This window comes from Eucyclogobius newberryi, unplaced genomic scaffold, assembly GCF_026437365.1.
Source record: "Eucyclogobius newberryi isolate DKJ021-1_F unplaced genomic scaffold, fEucNew1.0.hap1 SCAF_13, whole genome shotgun sequence".
In the NCBI taxonomy this organism is placed as follows: Eukaryota; Metazoa; Chordata; class Actinopteri; order Gobiiformes; family Gobiidae; genus Eucyclogobius; species Eucyclogobius newberryi.
In genome coordinates this window covers 6,165,847-6,190,011 of record NW_027315757.1, presented here as the reverse complement: position 1 = coordinate 6,190,011, position 24,165 = coordinate 6,165,847, and the positions used below count along the sequence as shown (strand labels likewise).

Below are 24,165 nucleotides of genomic sequence, written 5' to 3'. Positions count from 1 at the left end.
ATAGAGCAACAAATGTCACATGAATACATTTGTTTAGGACACAATATCAGCAGTGAAATGTGAGCTGAGACTGTATCTATATGAAAAATATGGTCAATTATGTCTTCATTCTCATTTTTTTCATTTATTTTGTTTTTTATTTGTCAATGACAGAGTGCAATGTATAACCGTACTCTTTAGATATATTAATGACAAATTGATTATAACATGGTCGTCATATTCATTGTAATCAAGTGCTCTATATAATGTTCTATTTTACCTGTTGAATGGATAAACATTTTCAAATCCAATCAGTTTTGCTCATGACCATTAGCAAATAGCAGATGATTATTGTTAATATGAAATAAACCCAAATACAAGTAAAACTTTTGTTCTAATTTCTATTAATTACACAGTGGGTTTTACTAACATCAACTGAATAAAATAAAGAGAGAAAAATGTTATTTCATGTCCTTGTTCAGTTGGGTTCATGTTCATTTAAGTGAGTCCATGTCATGGTCCATGTGCATCATCAATATAAAAAACAGATTTACTTGAATGACCCAAGGGGAATTTGTCTCGTACATAAGAGAACATACAAACATGACACAAGGTAAAGGAAAACTTATAGAGGCAGCTGAAGAACACAGATGGGTGACACTAAAATACAGTCCATGAGTCAAAGCAGAGTAAAAGGGTTAGAGTTTACTCAGCATCTGAACGCTCCATGGGACAAAGGACGGAAAACCTCTGGGTCTTTATTTGAGGAATCACAAACCTCCATCACAAACCTTCATCACAAACCTCCATCACAAACCTCCATCACAAACCTCCATCACAAACCTTCATCACAAACCTCCATCACAAACCTTCATCACAAACCTCCATCACAAACCTCCATCACAAACCTCCATCACAAACCTCCATCACAAACCTCCATCACAAACCTCCATCACAAACCTTCATCACAAACCTCCATCACAAACCTCCATCACAAACCTCCATCACAAACCTCCATCACAAACCTTCATCACAAACCTCCATCACAAACCTCCATCACAAACCTCCATCACAAACCTTCATCACAAACCTCCATCACAAATTTCCATCACAAACCTCCATCACAAACCTCCATCACAAACCTCCATCACAAACCTCCATCACAAACCTTCATCACAAACCTCCATCACAAACCTCCATCACAAACCTTCATCACAAACCATCACAAACCATCACAAACCTCCATCACAAATTTCCATCACAAACCTCCATCACAAACCTCCATCACAAATTTCCATCACAAACCTCCATCACAAACCTCCATCACAAACCTCCATCACAAACCTCCATCACAAACCTCCATCACAAACCTCCATCACAAACCTTCATCACAAACCATCACAAACCTTCATCACAAACCTCCATCACAAATTTCCATCACAAACCTCCATCACAAACCTCCATCACAAACCTCCATCACAAACCTCCATCACAAACCTTCATCACAAACCTCCATCACAAACCTCCATCACAAACCTTCATCACAAACCTCCATCACAAACCATCACAAACCTTCATCACAAACCTCCATCTCAAACCTCCATCACAAACCTCCATCACAAATTTCCATCACAAACCTCCATCACAAACCTCCATCACAAACCTCCATCACAAACCTTCATCACAAACCTCCATCACAAACCTTCATCACAAACCTCCATCTCAAACCTCCATCACAAACCTTCATCACAAACCTTCATCACAAACCATCACAAACCTTCATCACAAACCTCCATCACAAACCTCCATCACAAACCTCCATCACAAACCTCCATCACAAACCTTCATCACAAACCTCCATCACAAATTTCCATCACAAACCTCCATCACAAACCTCCATCACAAACCTCCATCACAAACCTCCATCACAAACCTTCATCACAAACCTCCATCACAAACCTTCATCACAAACCTCCATCTCAAACCTCCATCACAAACCTTCATCACAAACCATCACAAACCTTCATCACAAACCTCCATCTCAAACCTCCATCACAAACCTCCATCACAAACCTTCATCACAAACCTCCATCACAAACCTCCATCTCAAACCTCCATCACAAACCTTCATCACAAACCATCACAAACCTTCATCACAAACCTCCATCTCAAACCTCCATCACAAACCACCAACACAAACCTCCATCACAAACCTCCATCACAAACCTCCAACACAAACCTCCATCACAAACCTTCATCACAAACCATCACAAACCTTCATCACAAACCTCCATCTCAAACCTCCATCACAAACCTCCATCACAAACCTTCATCACAAACCTCCATCACAAACCTCCATCTCAAACCTCCATCACAAACCTTCATCACAAACCATCACAAACCTTCATCACAAACCTCCATCTCAAACCTCCATCACAAACCTTCATCACAAACCTTCATCACAAACCTCCATCACAAACCTCCATCACAAACCTCCATCACAAACCTCCATCACAAACCTCCATCTCAAACCTCCATCACAAACCTCCATCACAAACCTCCATCACAAACCTCCATCACAAACCTCCATCACAAACCTCCATCACAAACCTCCATCACAAACCTTCATCACAAACCTTCATCACAAACCTTCATCACAAACCTCCATCACAAACCTCCATCACAAACCTCCATCACAAACCTTCATCACAAACCTCCATCACAAACCTCCATCACAAATTTCCATCACAAACCTTCATCACAAACCTTCATCACAAACCTCCATCACAAACCTTCATCACAAACCTTCATCACAAACCTTCATCACAAACCTCCATCACAAACCTCACAAACCTCCATCACAAACCTTCATCACAAACCTTCATCACAAACCTTCATCACAAACCTTCATCTCAAACCTCCATCACAAACCTCCATCACAAACCTCCATCACAAACCTCCATCACAAACCTTCATCACAAACCTTCATCACAAACCTTCATCACAAACCTTCATCACAAACCTTCATCTCAAACCTCCATCACAAACCTCCATCACAAACCTCCATCACAAACCTCCATCACAAACCTCCATCACAAACCTCCATCACAAACCACCAACACAAACCTTCATCACAAACCTCCATCACAAACCTCCATCACAAACCTTCATCACAAACCTTCATCACAAACCTTCATCACAAACCTCCATCACAAACCTCACAAACCTCCATCACAAACCTTCATCACAAACCTTCATCACAAACCTTCATCACAAACCTTCATCACAAACCTTCATCACAAACCTTCATCTCAAACCTCCATCACAAACCTCCATCACAAACCTCCATCACAAACCTCCATCACAAACCTCCATCACAAACCTCCATCACAAACCACCAACACAAACCTTCATCACAAACCTCCATCACAAACCTCCATCACAAACCTTCATCACAAACCTTCATCACAAACCTCCATCTCAAACCTCCATCACAAACCTCCATCACAAACCTTCATCTCAAACCTCCATCACAAACCACCAACACAAACCTTCATCACAAACCTCCATCACAAACCTCCATCACAAACCTCCATCACTTCATCAAGAGCTGGTCATTTATAAAACATAATAATCACGAATAGTTTAGTCATAATTTTAATCCGCTTTTGTTTTTTTTAAACAACCTAATCACATTAATTTTCTCCCATTGGGTGAAAGATCAAAAGTCAAACTGTTTATTAAAAACACTTAATAAAGTATTTTTCTTTTTGCTACACATCTAAATGAGTATTTATCTTATTATTAGTTATACCCATTTAAGTTACCATTTCCATTGGCCTATTTTAAGTTATATTATTTGAATAATATGTGGGCTTAAATTTACTGAACTAACTTGACCTGTAGTTCTCTGATTAAAGACATTTGTCTGTGACGGCAGCTATCGTGACATTGAGGGTTTTTATTTGTGTGCAGTGTTTTTATGTGATTTAAAGTCCAACTAAACTAAAGTGCTCCCCTGTGGGAGGAGCCTGGAGGTGTGGGGGGGTCGCAGGGTGTGTGTGGAGGCAGGGTCTATCGGGGGATTGGGCTGAGGCTCCTGGTGGAAGTAACCATGGCCTGTGACTGTAGCTATGGTGACAACTATGAACAGAGCAGACATTTGAGCTTAGATTACCTGTTTCCCCTCTTCTACAGACCTGATGGGGCATTGCTGAGCCGAGCGGCCCTCAGCAGGTCTGAGCGGAGCCAAGCTGCCCTCAGCGGGTCTGAGCGGAGCCGAGGGGCCCTCAGCGGGTCTGAGCGGAGCCGAGGGGCCCTCAGCTGGTCTGAGCGGAGCCTGGACAGGTCGCTGGCTCAGTTTGGACAAAAATCGTCCGAGGCAGTGACTGCTAAAGTGGTGCGAGCAGATACTAAAACAGATGTAAAACATATTTCTCTGTGGCTCTGCAATCCTCATACATATGTGACTGACCGTGGATAATCCAGTCACAAGTCTACATATTATGTTAGTCCAGCTTCTCAAAGTGAGGGGGGGGCACAACACAGGGGTCATCTCTATATGCAAGAGCAGCAGAGGATTGGGTCAGTCTGCCTCTGTGCCCCTCACACACACACACACACACACACACAGACACACACACACACACACACACACAAATCTGCCTCTGTGCCCCTCACACACACACACACACACACAGACACACAGACACACACACACACACACACACACACACACAAATCTGCCTCTGTGCCCCTCACACACACACACACACACACACACACATCTGCCTCTGTGCCCCTCACACACACACACACACACACACACAGACACACACACACATCTGCCTCTGTGCCCCTCACACACACGTCTGTTGCGGGTTTAGAACGAGTCACAGCACTGGCTTATATATGCGCTCTGTCGCTCTGCACGCTTTTGTCCCTCCTCTGTCCCTCCTCTGTCCCTCCTCTGTCCCTCCTCTGTCCTCCTCTGTCCCTCCTCTGTCCCTCCTCTGTCCCTCCTCTGTCCTCCTCTGTCCCTCCTCTGTCCCTCCTCTGTCCCTCCTCTGTCCTCCTCTGTCCCTCCTCTGTCCCTCCTCTGTCCCTCCTCTGTCCCTCCTCTGTCCTCCTCTGTCCCTCCTCTGTCCCTCCTCTGTCCCTCCTCTGTCCCTCCTCTATCCCTCCTTGCCTTCCCTTGCCAAGAAACCTTGAATCCAATTCAAAACTTTACAATTAAAATTAAAAAAAATAAATAAATTAAAAGCTGACTTTGTTTCAGCTCCAATCAGAGTGTTGCTGTACTGGTGTGATCCAGAATATCAATGGGAAAATATTGAGAATAGTGTTGTGCCGGTTGTTCCTGTACAGACCTTCCTGGCAGATGACAAACGATTGAGTCATTTGGAGGAAGTTAAGAATCCCTGGGTAAAATCTGTGCTTACAACATGGAAGAAGCTAATCAATAAGTACAAACTAAACAAAGATGTTAAAATCTTAAATTGGTCGGTTTATGACCAAGGTTTAGTTCCAAATAGAACTGACCTGAGATTCAAGGTCTGGATTACAAAAGGCATAAAAGTTTTTCACCAGATTGTAAAAGATAATCTAATGAAAAATTTGAAATGTTGAAAGAATCCTTTGACCTGGAGAAACAGGACTTTTATAGCTATTACAAATAAGGAGTTATGGTCAATGTCAAGGTCAAATGTCAGAGTTATGAGAGGTCAAAGTCAGGGTCAGAGGCTGTGACAGACTGACCCACAGCGATGATGACGATAATGAAATGAGGGAATGAAAGCCACAAAAGAGCCATTTTGTGAACTGTGTTTTAGTCTCACACAATTGTACTTTCTACTCAGTGTCAAAATACACTTAAATGAACTGTGACGACTTGTCCTGAACCCCAATAAAACAGATATATTTAATTTGTCTTGAGACTTTGCCATCACCAGGTTAAGCAGTAAATTGTTGTCCTCATGTTAATTAAAATACATTTAACTGTATAATCTGTCTTTAAGAAATGTCTGATCTTGTATTCTTAATTTGAGCCACTAGGGGCCAGTGTTTGTCAGGTGTAAATATAAAAACCTTCTCTTTGTACCTCCTCTTCTCTTTGGAAGTTCAACCTGCTCCATCCCAATATATTTTACAGGGAATTGGATGATGTGAGTCTTTGAAATGGGCCGAAAACAGTGTTAATTTCAATATTTTTGTCAGTGTCATATTTTTGCTGACTAAAACTAAAGAAAACATGAATCAAAAGTAATCAAAAAGCTGAATAAAAGTAGATATTTGTCAAAAAATAACAATGAAATGAATAATAAAAGCAATTACTTCCTCCTTTACTACATGAAATTAAATACATATTTTCTAGTTGACTATAAACTATTATGAGTTGTTGAAGAAATGGAAGACGCCTGAGAGTTGAAAGAAGAGACAGAAGAGGCTGGAGTTCTAAATCAGGACAACTTTATTTCCATCAGTACAGGACCTGGGACCCGGAGACATGGACCCGCAGACATTGCGATCGTGTGTATCCCAGTCTGAAATGAATGACTAAATCTAGACTAAACTAAAGAACATTGTGTGTGTTTGTGTCCTGGAACCTCCTTCATGCAGCTGTGATTCACCCACATGTACAAGACTTAAAACCAGGAGCTCTGACAACGGCTCCAACCAAAACACTTGTCTCCTTGTGGACCTTGTGGACCTTGTGGACCTTGTGGACCTTGTGGACCTTGTCGACCTTCAGTGCTCCTGTTGTTTACTTCCTCAAGGCCCCTCCCAGCTACAGAACTGATCCATGTTCCACAGGTTACAGAGTGAATCACCTAAATCATGTTCTATGTTTGGTGACTGAGGATGCATTTAGAACTTGAGACTTTCTGTTTAACTGGACGGGTCAATGAATCCTTCGGTTACGACCTGAACACTTCCTGAAAGAATTACAACACAGCAAAGCAAAGCCATTTTATTCATAAAACACATTCATATATTACGCCATTCAATGTGCTTTACAGCCAATAGATTTCAAAGACTGACAAGCCCAATTTAATATAAGACAAAGAATATGAAAGAAGAATAAAAGAAAGATAAAGAAACAACATTCAAAAACATGATAAAACATTATTATTTATTGTCCAGCGTGTCCTCTGGCCCTCCTGCGCGTCAGAGCCTTCTTGACCTCTCTGAGGAGGGTCACCTTGTTGTTCTTCATGTTCTCTTTGGCCGTGTCCAGCAGAAGCTTGATCATGTCGGGGCTGAAGCTCTTCTGAAACGTGGAGAACTGCTCCATCCTCTGGGCCACTTCCTCTGCGTCTGGGAGAGCAGGGAAATACAATTCAGACTTTATTGTAGTCTTAAACCATCGGCCTGTAGTACTTTGTGACACAGTAGGTCAAATCTTATCAATAATTTGTCTGAATATTCTTCTTTAACAGGGGCAGTGCGAATACAAACTTTGACAGACACAAAAGAGAGAACATAATTCAACACACAATGATATACAATGACTCAAGACAAGGACACGCCCTAACCTCCACGCCCCTCTCCTCCTCTCCTCCTCCTCTCCTCTCCCTCTCCTCCCCCTCTCCTCACCTTCACTCACTGTAGATGGCATCACTCACTCTCCTCCAGGTACTTTTTTATTGCTTAAACACTTTTTCATTTCCTCAGTTAAAGGTTGAATGGACAATTTTTCTGGCCCAAATCTGAGTCTTATTTCCTCATGGCGTGAACTGCCGATTAGTCCTGCCACGTGTCAATCATAGAACTCACCTACCGCTCACCTGCAGCCTCATGTGGCTCGTCCCCATGAGAGCAGCACGTTTCCGCGTGTCTAAGTGCATTGATCTATCATAATATAGTTCCCTCAGTCAGGCCTATAAGCGAACTAAGCAGACGCGTAGGGCCCCGAGGCTTTAATAGGGCCCCCAATCTGGCAACCCATTTTATGCGAAGTGCAAGCGCAGCGTGCGCCACTAGTGTAGTAGCGCTGCTGGCGCGGCAGCGCACACAGCGGTAACATAACGCACAAACCGCATTTATTTGTAATGACAATCTGGCAACCAAGACACCCAACCTGCGCTGATTGGTCAACTTCATTGTGCGCGAGCAGAACGAGAGCAAAACATAAACACAACACAACGTGGTCCTCATGTCCAGAGGAATGTATCCCCCCGATGCCGAAAAACGAAAGAAGAAACTTCTTGACGATGTAAAGAAACTGCAAACTCAACAACACTCTCCAGGTATTGAACTTATCTTACAAAGAGACGGTTAATGCTGCTGTTTGAAACAACACGAGTCTGTCACGTTAGTTCGCTCGGGCTGGAGGCGACGAGAGCTCTGCCCCGCGCATAATGTGTCTGAATGAAAGATAATAAGCTTCACATTTACACCAGCCCGGTAGTGTCAGCTGCAGGTGAGGCCGGTGAGGGGCGTCTGTGCCCCGGGTCACTAAGAGGCGGAGATCCGGTCCGGACGAGCGCCGTCTCGTCCAGAACCTCTGATGTGAGACTTTGGAGTGAACAGTGTGCGGCCCTGTCCCGGGCCCCTGTCCCGGGCCCCTGTCCCGCCCCTGTGCAGCCTCACTTAGAGATGAGCGGGTTTGAGTTTGCGTCCCTCTCTCTCACATCACCATGTGTGAGATCAATCGTGACTCGTGATGTCTGTTTTACTTTGACTTCTTAAAGTGGAATAAGAGGAACGTAAAGGTTTATGCGTGAAAGGTCCATCAGCCAATCACATCGCAGCATTGTTTCATGCAGGAGTCCAGTGTGTGATGTTCTGATCAGAACAAACATTTATATTGTAATTAACTTTTAATAGAGCAATAAAACATTTCAATTTATTTAAAAAGCATCATTAGACTATTTGTTATAAATTATAATAAATTGATAGTGAAAAATAACCAGACATATTATGATTACGTCTGTTATAGAATAATATTATATATTTTCATACAAAAGTGGCAAAGCTCCAGAAACGCAGTCTCTTCACTATAGCTAGGTTTGGACCTTCACTTCTCGTTCTGTTCATTCTCTGGGAATAACATGTTTACACTGTTTTATCAGTGTTAATTGTTAATCAAGCAATGCTTATGCAATTTGTTTAATTTAATATAACTTGTTTTGTCACTTTGGCAAGAAGGAACAGTTGGGAGCAGTAAAAGATAAATTAGTAAGGATAACTATTACTTTTACATTTTCAGTTAAAATGAATCAATTTGACCATAATTATTTTTCATAACCAATATTGTATTGAGTAATTAAGTACACTAATGTATTAATAACTGGCTTTAGTCATTTTCTCCTGGCACAGTTTCATCACATCATCATTTTATAGTATTACAACCTCAACATTTTACTCTTACTTTAGCCGGCTGGACCACATTAAAATGCAGCAGAAGACCCAAAAAAGAAGACCCCCCTGTTCATTAATTTAAACTGCTAATGTGCTAATGTGGCTGTCGACCCTTAACGCCCACAAATACGCTCAAAAACATATCTGGGACGTGTGTTATTTGTTCAGGGAGTAGAGGTGATGTCAGCGGAATACCAAGTTGCATTGTGGGATTTAAGTTATCAATATTTGAGCTTGTGAGGTGCTGAGAATAAACTAACTGGCAAACAAATGCCCTGGAGTTTTGTTGCGCTTTGTTAGCGTTGAAGAAAGTTCCCATATGTGAATTGTTTACTGACAATGGCAATAAAACTGATTGTGATGACGTGGTGAGGGGCCCCCAAAAATGTTTTCGCTTAGGGCCCCCTGAAGGCTTGGGCCGGCCCTGCCCTCAGTGTACGGGACAAAATTAGGACTGAGAAAGGGAGACGAGAGATGCGATGCGATCCGTCGGGCTAATAAACAAACGCACGTGTGTGTTGTATCAGTCCGCACGGAGCAGTGGCATGCGCACTTCCACCTGAGTTCTCAAATCACAGAACCACACAGTAACCCCCCTGAAATGCACATGGATTTGAAAGTGATTCTTTGTGGCTGATATAGTTTATACCTCTTAGAGTGAATTTGTGACGAGCATCTCTATCTAAAAATAGATTTGTGGAAGTGGAAGAGAGGTTTGTGACGCCCTAAACCTGATTTGAAGTTTTTCTTTAATATGATGTAGTCATCAAATTAAAGAAAAAGCTGGTTGGTGTGACCAGGGAACTTTATAGACAATTGTAATGGCTCTTTTTTGAGAGTAATCAAGACCCAAGTTTAAACTTCATAAGTTTAGAAAGTCAAATGTAACATGAAATAAAAGATAACAGGAGTGTTTTGTTGTATTCACCTTTGCAGTTGCATCGGTTGAAGAGGGGCATGAAGACCACAGTAGGAGCCGTGTCGTTGCCCTCAAACACGTAGCAGTCTCTGGGCCAGTCCTTCTCCTCCTCCAGGACCTGGTCATCCAGCTGTGGGAAGGGCTTCTGCACCTCCGCCGCGTAGGCCCGGGCCAGTGTCAGAGTCTGACAATGAGACCTGAGTTTAGGCTGGAGCGACCACAGAAGTATATCACATGTTTTCTGACGAGGAGAAATGCTGATCAAATGTGCAACTGTTGTTTTAAGAGATTCAGTGTTTTCAAAGTGCACAAAACAAAAACAGGCCGGGTTTTGTGTCAGTTTTGATTAAATCAAGGTGACATTAAAAGGGACATTAAAATAATCACTTTAATTAGCTTCAAACGGTGCATGGTTGATGCTAAAACAGTGTTCCAGGATCAGTGGCTTTTTGAAAAGAAAGTACATGGGTTTTTTATTATTATTCTGTTTTAGAACAGTATTGCACTTTTGTAAAAATAATGATCTGCAAAAGCAAAACCCTAACCCTTTTAAGTATGTTTCAGGTACAGGGTGCTTCCGGCAGAAACAGGAAAGTGTACAGCATTCAACACTGATGACGCATTGAATGATAGGCCCCGTCCATCTGTTCATCCGAGGAGATGGATAGAGACTGTACTCTCGCTAAAAACTGCAGGAATCAATCAAAAAAAACCTTTGGGCACATAAATGAGGCACCAATAGCACTGTAAAAAGGTTAAAAGCTCTGAAAAGTCGATTGTGCATGATATGGGACCTTTAATACAAACATCGTAAGTCCAGAACGACGAGTCTGACAGTAGTACATACAGAGAAAGAGGAGCAGATTCAAAAGCAGCCAATTTACCCCCAGGCTCACTTCTTTTTTGGACCGCCACAGCTAGCGGCTTAGCTACGTCCTCTTATATATACAGTCTGTGGTTCTACCTCAAACATATCCCCAGCGCTGTACTCCGGGGCGATGATGAGGTCAATGTCCCGTCTCGATCCCAGGAAAGAGGGGTAGCCCACGTTGACAAGCAGCCCCGCATCCATCAGGTGCACGTGCTCCACAGAGGCCAGACAGGCTGGGATAGGCACCTCTGCACAATTAACACACAAACAGATCATGAAACAGAAGAAAAGAAGAAGAATTTGCAACCTAAAATCTGAAAAAAAAAGAATCTGTGGGAATCATATTTTGGGTTTTTGTAATAAGGCTGTATAACTTCAGGGGCTTTATATTCAATTACATATGTCACACTTTATTATATAGCCTTTACATTGATCAAATTAAAGGTTGTGGTGAACTCTATCCTGGCAATAGGGAAATTTGTTTATATGAATACATATGTTTGTCTTAAATTTGAATATGCCCTAATAAATGTGATTCATTCCTGTACAAGTTTTGCAACTTAAGTGATCATCTTCAGACAGGGCTTTACCGTCATACTTGTAGAGGAAGTTCTTGACCGTACCCCATTCCCACCGCAGAATGAGGGGCATGAACTTGCGGACCAGCATAGACACTGTACAAAAGAACAAAACCATTGGAACTTCTCTGATCAGCTGAAGTTTCCTCCACCATTTTTACAAACCATGCGTCTGTGTGGGCCCCTCGGGTAGAGTCTGGGTCCAGTCCTGGACCACGGTCCCCAATTCCAAGGTCCACTGCTGGAACTGCTGCGCTCTTTGCTCTTGGCCTAGGGACTCCAGCAGGACGGACTCATTACGGTTCACTTTGTCTGGAAAAAACAAGCGTTAAAAGTTCAGACTAGCTTTAACTACGTGCAACCAAGCTTTGGTGTTGCATAGACTGACTCTTGAAAATATTTAACAAATGCAAGAAACCATACCTGCTTGTCAAAGTCCAATCTCATTAGATTTACCAAACAAAGCAGGCCTGGGTCAATTCAATTCAATGTATTTTTGTAACGCACAAAATCACAACAACAGTTGCCTGAGGGCGACAGTAAAAAACGGATTAAACAATGTCCGTGGGGACAAGAGGATGGGAGACCACAGGGAAAATCAGGGGCCGACAGTGGCTCCAGTGCAAACTGGAGTAGTGTCTTTAGGCAATAATACTTGACCCACATTTGCCTATGAATTGGACTTGGGCCTCGCTTCTGTCAGTCTGCCCCTGGGTAGTAGCTTACCACCACCGAGTGTGGAGAGAATAATGCACTGTGTCTTTGGGTGTCCAAAAAGCACTATATAAATCAAATGCATTTTTATTACTATATAAAGAAAACACATGAAGGGTCAGTGTCGCATTTAGTAATAATAATCAAATGTAATACAATTGTCATGTCATCATGTCGGGCTCCCTTGCCCGGTTCAGACTGTTGTGGTAAAGAAGGAGCTGAGTCGAAAGGCAAAGCTCTCGATTTATCGGTCGGTCTACGTTTCTACCCTCACCTATGGTCATGAGCTTTGGGTAATGACCGAAAGGACAAGATCGCGGATAAAAGCGGTCGAAATTAGTTTCTTCCTCAGAGTGGCTGGGCACTCCCTTAGATATAGGGTGAGGAGCTCAGTCACACGGGGGGAGCTTGGTGTAGAGCTACTGCTCCTCCATGTCGAGAGGAGCCAGCTGAGGTGGTTCAGGCATCTGTTCCGGATGCCTCCTGGGCTCCTCCCTGGGGAGGTGTTTCGGGCATGTGCCACCGGGAAGAGGCCCTGGGAAAGACCCAGGACACGCTGGAGGGACTATGTCTCTCGGCTGGCCTGGGAACGCCTCGGGATCCCCCCGGAGGAGTTGGAAGAAGTTTCTGGGGAGAGGAAAGTCTGGGAGTCCCTGCTTAGACTTTTGACTCACTGCCGAAAAAGCGAACACAGCTCCTGCTCCAGTCATACAGCGGACAACCCTGAGCAAAGAGCCCTGGACCCCATACTCCCGGGATACACCCAAAAGGACATCCACGAGGGACACTCCAGATCCATAAAGCACATGTGGACTGGTTGGGCAAACTCCCATGAGCCCTCAAGCACCTTATGGAGAGTAAAGAGCTGGTCCAGTGTTCCACGACCTGGACAAAAACCACACTGCTCCTCCTAAATCCGAGGTTCGACTATCGGTAGCATTCTCCTCTCCAGTACCCTGGAATAGACCTTACCGAGGAGGCTGAGGAGTGTGATCCCTCTGTAGTTGGAACACACCCTCTGGTCCCCCTTCTTGAACAGAGGGACCACCACCACTACCCTGCCCATTTTCCGTTAATTTAAAATATTTTTGTGAATCACCTTGAAGAGCGTTCTGGAGGTTGTCAATGTGTGTGAGCCCTCCCTCGTTGGTCACATAAGCTTTGGTCAGAGTTATAAATTTAGTGATGGTATTATAACTTCGCAGGTACGCCTCTGCCGCTGTGTCCAGAAACGCCGGAACTGCAAGGACAACATATACATGCTACACTATTTTAGCACACATCCGTACAGGCTGGAGCAGCATTAGCTTCTTGGCGCGTTAGCTTGTTAGCAAACGTACCATTGAGCCAGGCCGGAATTTGTTGCTCCATCTTCTCATTGGCCAAAGCACAGCCCAGGATGCCTGCACACAGTGGGTGCTTTGTTATGTTTAACAAGGCAGATGGTTCAGTTTATAAAGCTTCTTAATGATAGGTGGCTTTGGTAACCAATGAATTTTTGGGGGAAATTGTTGTAATTTCATTTGAAGGGTTGCGGTGAGATTTTTATAGATATTTAAGATAGTTCCTTTGCACTCTATAAACAACATATCTGCAGCTATAGGCTGTGCGTATTTTTTCCTACATACAAATTAAAAAATTTCTTTTGCAGATTAAAACTGAATGAGAAGAGCCACATCACCTGTGTACGATGTGCGTAGGGACCAGCATGACATGCACCTAGGTTTCAGAAAATAGAATCCCATAATAATATCTCATTCATATATTTATCTATTACCATCAGCACCACACATCTCTGGGGCCGTTATAGATCGTTTGAAGGAGCCCAGATTCAGAAAGACTGTCAGTCTGTTTAAATACAAGCCTCTTCATTAGTTATGTTCACTGTCTGTGTGGGACGTCAAGTGTCTGTATGTGCACAATCATGTTTGAAGAGGCAAGCATCAGCACCACAGTTTTTAACCTGGCTTATTTATTTTATTAAGTGCTTTTAGATCAATAATGTGGTTCAAAATGTCCAAAATATAAAACAATAATGACAGTTGTTATTTACTATAAATATATAGCAGACAAAAGCATGATACGTCAACTTTAATCTACACCAAGTGCACCAGTAGAGATTGAGTCCTTGTGCCTCCATTCATGTGTGTTTGCGCGTACCCTGGACTTGGATCATGTCCATCTCAGGCCTGTCCTCCAGCAGAGTGCCTCCCTGGAACCTGCTGCCCAGAGCTGAGGTCTCCACAAACAGTTCCAGCTCAGAGAAGCCGGTCTCGTGTGGGGTCAGCTCAAACCATCGCCCTGAGACAACATGAAAACAGGAGGTGAGTGAGAAAAAGAGTTGGTGCTTCCACACACTATCACTGCTGGTCAAAGCTGTACCATGTATGGGCCCCTGATTGAAGCAGTACTTCTCGATGGCTCCGTACACAGGGTAAGGGTTTGAGGCATTCCTTAAAGCCTCTTCTGAGAGCCTCCTGGTGTCCCACTGTGGAACAGCACACGCACACTCAAATATATATTTTTAGAAACGTTTAACAGTTTATGTTTTTTACTGCTTTAGTCCATATTTAGAACCTGACTTAATCCCTGTTCAGAACCTGCTTCAGACCTGGTTCAGTACTTGCTTCAGACCTGGTTCAGTACCTGCTTCAGACCTAGTTCAGTACTTGCTTCAGACCTGGTTCAGTACCTGCTTCAGACCTGGTTCAGTACCTGCTTCAGACCTGGTTCAGTAGCTGCTTCAGACCTAGTTCAGTACCTGCTTCAGACCTGGTTCAGTAGCTGCTTCAGACCTAGTTCAGTACCTGCTTCAGACCTGGTTCAGTAGCTGCTTCAGACCTAGTTCAGTACCTGCTTCAGACCTGGTTCACTACCTGCTTCAGACCTGGTTCACTACCTGCTTCAGACCTGGTTCACTACCTGCTTCAGACCTGGTTCAGTAGCTGCTTCAGACCTAGTTCAGTACCTGCTTCAGACCTGGTTCACTACCTGCTTCAGACCTGGTTCAGTAGCTGCTTCAGACCTAGTTCAGTACCTGCTTCAGACCTGGTTCACTACCTGCTTCAGACCTGGTTCAGTAGCTGCTTCAGACCTAGTTCAGTACCTGCTTCAGACCTGGTTCACTACCTGCTTCAGACCTGGTTCACTACCTGCTTCAGACCTGCTTTAGACCTGGTTCAGAACTTGCGTCAGACCTGGTTCACTACCTGCTTCAGACCTAATTCAGTACCTGCTTCAGACCTGCTTTAGACCTGGTTCAGTACTTGCTTCAGACCTGGTTCACTACCTGCTTCAGACCTAGTTCAGTACCTGCTTCAGACCTACTTTAGACCTGGTTCAGTACTTGCTTCAGACCTGGTTCACTACCTGCTTCAGACCTAGTTCAGTACCTGCTTCAGACCTAGTTCAGTACCTGCTTCAGACCTAGTTTAGTACCTGCTTCAGACCTAGTTTAGTACCTGCTTCATGATGCCTGCAGCGGTCAGAGCTCCCCACACGTCGGTCAGAGAGAAGTCGTCCCTCTCAGCTTTTTCACTGAGCCAGGACACAGCCAGGTCCAGCTCCACAGTCTGAGGTGTGAGCAGGGAGGCCATGTGTGAGTCCAGACCCCGGCTCCACTCAGGGTCACTGTACAAGGACGCCATGGCCCTAAAAACACACACACAGACACACACAGACACACACACGCACACACGCACACACGCACACGCACACACTGGTCACATACCTCTAAAACACTCGGACTATCAGCACTGGAGCTCCACAGGTCTGTGTACTTTCTCCCCTGCTCTTCTCCCTGTACACAAACTGCTGCACCTCCAGCCACGACTTTGTAAAACTGATTAAGTTTGCGGACGACGCTACCCTCATCGAGCTGATCTTGGACGGGTAAGAGTCTGCCTACAGGATGGAGGGGGACATGCTGGTGTCCTGGTGCAGCAGTAACAACCTGGAGTTCAACGCCCAAAAGACAGTGGAGATGACCGTGGACTTCAGGAAAGTCACAGCCCCCCCTCACTATCACAGACTCCCCCATCACCACTGTAGACTCCTTTGGTATCCTCGGCACCACCATCACCCAGGACCTCAAGTGGGAGCCCACCATCAGCTCCCTCATCAAGAAAGCCCAGCAGAGGATGTACTTCCTCCATCACCATGTGGTACGCTGGAGCCACAGCCAGGGACAAACAGAGACTACAGCGCATTGCGCGCTCTGCTGAGAAGGTGATCGGCTGCAGACTTCCATCTCTGCAGGACCTGTACGTCTCCAGAGCTCTGAGATGAACAGGTCGGATCACAGCCGACCCTTCTCACCCTGGACACAGACTATTTGAGCCACTCCCCTCAGGCAGTAGGCCACTCCCCTCAGGCAGGAGGCCACTCCCCTCAGACAAGAGGCTACGGTCTATCCGGACCAGAACCTCCCGTCATTAGAACAGTTTCTTTCCCTCTGCCGTTGGACTCATGAACACTTCCTAAACACTGTCACTTTAACTATAATAATCACCCACTGCACTGTTCACTTTCTGCATTCTCATGTAAATTCAACTTTTAATTGTTTTTATTTTTTACTTTTGTAGATTGACTTTATATAGGTTGTTTTATCATTGTTTTATGTTGCACTGAATCACAAAAGCAAGTTCTTATGTTTGAGAATTCTGTTCATTGTCAATGGCAGTAAACCTTTTCTGATCCTGATTGATTGATTGATTGATTGATTAATTGATTGATCGATTGATTGATTGATTGATTGATTGATTGATCAACTTTGAATGTCACCCTCTTCCAGAAATACTATATTGCTCAGGTGTGCCTTAGGGTGGCCACAATAAAAGTTCAGTTTTACTTTATTGGGTGGTCTGAGGAGGTCAGAAAACAGTCAGTATCTGGTGTGACCAACAAATTGGCAGTCAAAGTTGCTGGATATTGGCAGGAGCTGATCTAAAGCGTCCCAAACGTGGCATGTCTGGTGAGTATACTGGCCATGCAAGAACAGGGATGGTTTCAATTTCCAGGAATAGTGAACATACCTTTGCAACATGAAGTGATAGTTGTGGATGCTCTGAGTTACTGATCTGAACAAGAATTCTTCTGGGTGTAGAGGTTGTGCTGGTGACATGACGACATTCAGAATTTCAGCAGTGAGTGTCAAAAATGCATGTCAATGGTGATTAATGATATTTTGTCCCGTAAAAGTAAAATATGAAAGAGCTGCTACAGTACAGTTGAGGTATCAGTTACACAATTACGCACATAATCCAATAAACACAGACATTACACCAATCAGTCAGACCTTTGCCCACCTGCTTTTTGAGTCAACTCCAAAACTCAGCAAGACAGAACCACCTGTCATGCCCATGGACACAACAGCAGCTTGTGTTACGATAGTGGTGTCCTGTGTCTATGTGTGTGAGAGTTACCATGTGGAGCCAGACACTCCTCCCAGGTACAGCACAGTGTCCAGCAGCCCGTCCTGGGACAGCTGAGACAGGGAGCCCACCAGGGAGACCGCAGCCCTCTGCCCTCCTCCAGAGCCCAGCAGGGACACGTGTGGCACCTCCTCCTGGACACAAAATTCACCCTCCGCATTTGACCTATCCTTTAAATGCAGCTGGGGCAAATTGTCAGGAGCAGTGGCACCCACAGTGCAGAGCCTGTAGAGATCTTGAGTTTGCTTGGTCAGGACTTGAATAGGAGGGTTTGACCAATTGTGCATATTTTGATTGCTGGTGGAAAGTGCAGAGGAAACCCACCCAGACACAAAGAGAAACATGCTGTCGAACTCATACATGGAAAGTGGAATATAACATTTATGATCATAATAAAGAAAACACACTTTAAACTATATACAATATGTATATACAGTAGGTATGAACCTTTACAAATGTGTAAATACGCTCGTCATAATTTGTTGTATTCTGTGTAATTATAGAACCACAATTACAAAGTTTTGTTTTCCACTGTTTTATTGTTTGATTTGAGTCTGTATGAGAGTATGTGAGTATGTATTATTATAGTTTTTTTCCGACATGACCGCTGGAACACAGAAACTCTGAAATAGAAGTACTTGCAATATATTTTACACGTACGAGGTTCAGTCTCAGCAGTTATTTTCAGCAGTGGCTTGTTTATTATTTGGGGGACAAATTGTATAAATGCAAGCACAAAAACTACCATGAGTATATGTAATGTGTGTATTATTTGAGATGTACCGCGGTGCATGAGACTCCCAGAGCGCTGAGGGCCTGAGCACAGATCTGTTTCCTCTGCTGGATGTACTCCTGCTCCCCCGCACACAGAGAAGCACCACGCCGCACACACTTCTGCAGACAACAAAACACTCTTATACCTATTTACAGTTTACATTTTTATTGTTTGAAATTACAATCTATGTGCATAACCGGGAATTAACAAATGTGGATCTGGACTTTTTTTCCGTAGAACAGGATTTGACAGTCACATCTATTGATGTTTTGACACAAACACAAAGAGAAAAAACAGAATATATATATATATATATATATATATATATATATATATATATATATATATATATATATATATATATATATATATATATATATATATATATATATATATATATATATAAAATGGAAGAGAGGTCTCAATTGTACATTTGAAGATAATACATGGGAATCAAATTTTGATTCAGGTCATTTTAATGTTTACAAAATGCATGCTGTCCTTTAAGAGATAAAATAAACTTTATAGTCATGGGGCACAAGTTCAATGGAAATGAAAGTGACACCTCTGACCAGTCTAAATCCTGCATCGAAAAGACAAGACATAAAAGTCAAACTTTCACAATAAAATACAACACACCAATAGAAATAGGGCTAAAGCTGCCACACCCTCCACATTAACACATCTAATGTACTTTTAGAGTCTACTTCGGCCAAAACCTTTGTTGTCCTTCAAATAAGGGTCTTGTAGTAGTAATTCAAAATTGATTTTGTGGCAAGTAGTTTGAAAGTCTTGCTTGTTCAAAACTCAGTTTTGAACAAGCAAGAAGTATTTTAATCAAATGGGGTAAATTACACTGAACAAAAATATAAACAGTTTTGTTTTCGTTCGAATGTTCTCAAATATTGTTCACAAATCTGTCCAAATCTGTTTCTAGCAATTCATATTAATATTCATATAATCATATTAATGTTCATGTTAATATTGTAAAGCCACTCCACATCACACTCGTGACATATCAAGATGCTGATGAAACGGCATAAATATTGCTAAGGTGTAAAAGGATGTGTTCAGTTTTGCTTCGCGGGCAAAGTCGCAGGAAGTGCAACTCGCTGTTGTATCTGCCAAACCAGAGCATCACATGCTCCATGGGGTTTCCCTCGATTCCGTTTATAGTGGCCAGCCTAAGGTTTTGACAGGTTTGTGAACAATATTTGAGTTTGATGGGTCAGTAAAAATATATATATAAAAACCTCTCCTTGAACCGACACCTTAACGTGGTGGAGGGGTTTGAGTGCCTGAATGATCCCGGGAGCTATGTTGTCGGGGGCTTCATGCCCCTGGTAGGGTCTCCCAAGGCAAACAGGTCCTAGGTGACGGGTCAGACAAAGATCGGTTCAGAAGCCCTCTATGATGACAACACGAACGAGGCAGTTTACGTCGCCCGGAACGGCGTCACCGGGGCCCCATCCTGGAGCCAGGCCTGGGATGGGTGCTCCATGGCGAGCGCCTGCTGGCCGGGTCTTACCCCACGGGGCCCGGCCGGGCACAGCCCGAAAGAGCGACGTGGGGCCGCCCTCCCGTGGGCCCACCACCCGCAGGAGGATCCATAAGGGGCCGGTGCAGAGAGATCTGGGCGGCAGTCGACGGCAGGGGCCTCGGCGACCAGATCTCCAGACACAGAGACTAACTCTGGGGACATGGAATGTCACCTCGCTGGGGGGGAAAGAGCCTGAGCTTGTGCGGGAGGTTGAGCGATACCGACTAGATATAGTCACCTCCACGCACAGTTTGGGCTCTGGAACCCATCTCCTCGAGAGGGGCTGGACGCTCCACTTCTCTGGTGTTGCCCGCGGGGAGAGGCGGCGGGCTGGTGTGGGCTTGCTGATGGCCCCTCAGCTCAGCCGCCACGTGTTGGAGTTTACCCCGGTGAACGAGAGGGTCGCGTCCCTCCGCCTTCGGGTGGGGGACAGGTCTCTCACTGTTGTGGCGGCCTACGGGCCGAACAGCAGTGCAGAGTACCCGGCCTTCTTGGAGTCCTTGGGAGGAGTACTGGACAGTGCACCGACCGGGGACTCCGTTGTGGGGGACTTCAACGCCCACGTGGGCAATGACAGTGACACCTGGAGAGGGGTGATTGGGATGAACGGCTTCCCCGATCTGAACCCGAGCGGTGTTCAGTTATTGGACTTCTGTGCTAGCCACGGATTGTCCATAACGAACACCATGTTCAAGCACAAGGGTGTTCATCAGTGCACATGGCACCAGGACACCCTAGGCCGGAGGTCAATTATCGACTTTGTTGTCGTGTCATCAGACCTCCGGCCGCGTGTCTTGGACACTCGGGTGAAGAGAGGGGCAGAGTTGTCAACCGATCACCACCTGGTGGTGAGTTGGATCCGCTGGCGGAGGAGGAAGCCGGACAGACTTGGCAGACCCAAGCGCATTGTGAGGGTCTGTTGGGAACGTCTAGTGGAGCCCTCTGTCAGTAGGGTATTCAACTCGCACCTCCGGGAGAGCTTCTCCCATGTCCCGGGAGAGGTTGGGGACATTGAGTCCGAGTGGACCATGTTCTCCGCCTCCATTGTTGATGCGGCTGCTCGGAGTTGTGGTCGCAAGGTCTCCGGTGCCTGTCGTGGCGGCAACCCCCGAACCCGGTGGTGGACACCGGAAGTAAGGGATGCCGTCAGACTGAAGAAGGAGCCCTATCAGGCCACTCTGGCTTGTAGGTCTCCGGTGGTCATTGACGGGTATCGGCAGGCCAAGCGAGCCGCGGCTCGTGCTGTCGCAGAGGCAAAAACCCGGTCCTGGGAGGAGTTCGGGGAGGCCATGGAGGAGGACTATCGGTCGGCACCAAAGAAATTCTGGCAAACCGTCCGGCGCCTCAGGAGGGGGAAGCAGTGTCTCACCAACACCGTTTACGGTGCGGGTGGAGGCCTGCTGACCTCGACTGGGGATGTCGTCGGACGGTGGAAGGAATACTTTGAGGATCTCCTTAATCCCTCAGTCACGTCTTTCGAAGAGGAAGTAGAGACCGGGGACTCGGAGGCTGGCTCATCCATCACCCAAGCTGAAGTCACTGAGGTTGTTCGCAAACTCCTCGGTGGCAGGACTCCGGGGGTGGATGAGATCCGCCCTGAGTACCTAAAGTATCTGGATGTTGTAGGACTGTCTTGGTTGACACGTCTCTGCAACATCGCGTGGCGTTCGGGGACCGTGCCTCTGGACTGGCAGACCGGGGTGGTGGTCCCTCTGTTCAAGAAGGGGGACCGGAGGGTGTGTTCCAACTACAGAGGGATCACACTCCTCAGCCTCCCGGGTAAGGTCTATTCCAAGGTACTGGAGAGGAGAATCCGACCGATAGTCGAACCTCGGATTCAGGAGGAGCAGAGTGGTTTTCGTCCCGGTCGTGGAACACTGGACCAGCTCTATACCCTCCATCGGGTGCTCGAGGGCTCATGGGAGTTTGCCCAACCAGTCCAGATGTGCTTTGTGGATCTGGAGAAGGCTTTCGACCGTGTCCCTCGGGGTGTCCTTTGGGGGGTGCTCCGGGAGTACGGGGTCCGGGGCCCTTTGCTCAGGGCTGTCCGGTCCCTGTATGACCGGAGCAGGAGCTGTGTTCGCATTGCCGGCAGTAAGTCAGACCTGTTCCCAGTGCATGTTGGACTCCGCCAGGGCTGCCCTTTGTCACCGGTTCTGTTCATAATTTTTATGGACAGAATTTCTAGGTGCAGTCAGGGGTCGGAGGGTGTCCGGTTTGGGGACCACAGGATCTCATCTCTGCTGTTTGCAGACGATGTTGTCCTGATGGCGCCATCAAACCCGGACCTGCAACATGCACTGGGACGGTTTGCAGCCGAGTGGGAAGCGGCTGGGATGAGAATCAGCACCTCCAAATCCGAGGCCATGGTTCTAGACCGGAAAAAGATGGCTTGCCCTCTCCAGGTGGGTGGGGTGTCCTTGCCCCAAGTGGAGGAGTTCAAGTATCTCGGGGTCTTGTTCACGAGTGAGGGAAGGATGGAGCGTGAGATCGACAGGCGGATCGGTGCAGCGGCTGCAGTGATGCAGTCGCTGCATCGGACTGTTGTGGTGAAGAAGGAGCTGAGTCGAAAGGCAAAGCTCTCTATTTACCGGTCGGTCTACGTTCTGACCTCACCTATGGTCGTGAGCTTTGGGTAGTGACCGAAAGAACAAGATCGCGGATACAAGCGGTCGAAATGAGTTTCCTCCGCCGTGTGGCTGGGCGCTCCCTTAGAGATAAGGTGAGGAGCTCGGCCACACGGGGGCAGCTCGGAGTAGAGCCGCTGCTCCTCCACGTCGAGAGGAGCCAGCTGAGGTGGCTTGGGCATCTGTTCCGGATGCCTCCTGGGCGCCTGTTTCAGGCATGTCCCACCGGAAAGAGGCCCTGGGGAAGATCCAGGACACGCTGGAGAGACTATGTCTCTCGGCTGGCCTGGGAACGCCTCGGGATCCCCCCGGAGGAGTTAGAGGAAGTGTCTGGGGAGAGGGAAGTCTGGGAGTCCCTGCTCAGACTGCTGCCCCCGCGACCCGGCCCCGGATAAAGCGGCAGAAGATGGATGGATGGATGGATGGGTCAGTAAAAAAATGTATATCTTTGAGTTCAGCTCATTAAAAATTAAAAGAAAAACAAAAGTGCTGTGTTTATATTTTGTTCAGTGTAGATCTAGTGGCCTAAATTGTACTCAAGTAAGAGTTGTAATAAATAATATTACTCAAGTAAAAGTACAAAGTAGTGGTCAAATAAATTACACTTTGGGGAAAGTTGCACTGAAGTAAGAGTGACTTTCAGGACGCAATTTGATGGACAAAACATTAAATAAAGCACAAAATCTGGTATTTTCACAGGAAGGACAGATGCAAATAATTTCATACAGTCAACATAAAGCTTTTGTCACTTGTAGATTTACTCAATGGGACTAGAAACAAGTAAGACTGTCAAATAATAATCACATTGAAGAAAAGTACAGCATCGGAAAACTGCCTAAAGACGTACCAGCGTGTAAAGGAAATACTCCTCACCTGTGCAGTCCTGCTCGGCTCCATGCTGCTGCTGCTGCTGCTGCTGCTGCTGCTGCTGCTGCTGCTGCTGCTGCTGCTGCTGCTGCTGCTGCTGCTGCTGCTGCTGCTGCTGCTGCTGCTGCTGCTGCTGCTGCTCTGAGAGGAAGTCAAACCTGGGCTAAAGAGGAAGCACATGGTTCCACAATAAACCAGAAAAGCAACGTAAACCTGCATGTCCAGTCTGTGCGAGGGCGTGGGATATTGTTCAGTGTCTTATCTCCGTAGCGTAGTACAGCTGAGCAGAATCTGTGCACTCACATGTCCAAACAGCTCACTGACATGACTGCACAAGAGCGAGTAAAAACATTCAACACACTGTTGTGGAATTTTGCGACTGTATTATTGACATTGAGTATGTATTATTTTGTACTGTAATACGGATGTAAAAACGAAATTAATGTCTCCACAACGCTGCATCACAGCTGCATATCACGCATCAGTCCATTATGAGACAT

The 24,165-nt window shown here is 45.5% G+C and overlaps 1 protein-coding gene across 1 annotated transcript; it reads right to left on the bottom strand.

Annotated features, from left to right (window-relative positions):
* Positions 1-6,934: 6,934 nt before the first annotated feature.
* Positions 6,935-23,929, bottom strand: LOC140357877 (cytosolic phospholipase A2 gamma-like). The gene is made up of 13 exons (XM_072442425.1): positions 23,672-23,929; positions 18,640-18,750; positions 17,848-17,990; positions 15,886-16,075; positions 14,807-14,912; positions 14,585-14,725; positions 13,765-13,827; positions 13,524-13,664; positions 11,876-12,022; positions 11,723-11,806; positions 11,226-11,380; positions 10,271-10,445; positions 6,935-7,296 (listed from the first exon to the last, which is right to left on the bottom strand). The coding sequence occupies exons 1-13, from the start codon at positions 23,882-23,884 to the stop codon at positions 7,112-7,114; spliced, it is 1,854 nt and encodes a 617-aa protein (XP_072298526.1). The 5' UTR covers positions 23,885-23,929; the 3' UTR covers positions 6,935-7,111.
* Between the last annotated feature and the right edge of the window lie 236 nt (positions 23,930-24,165).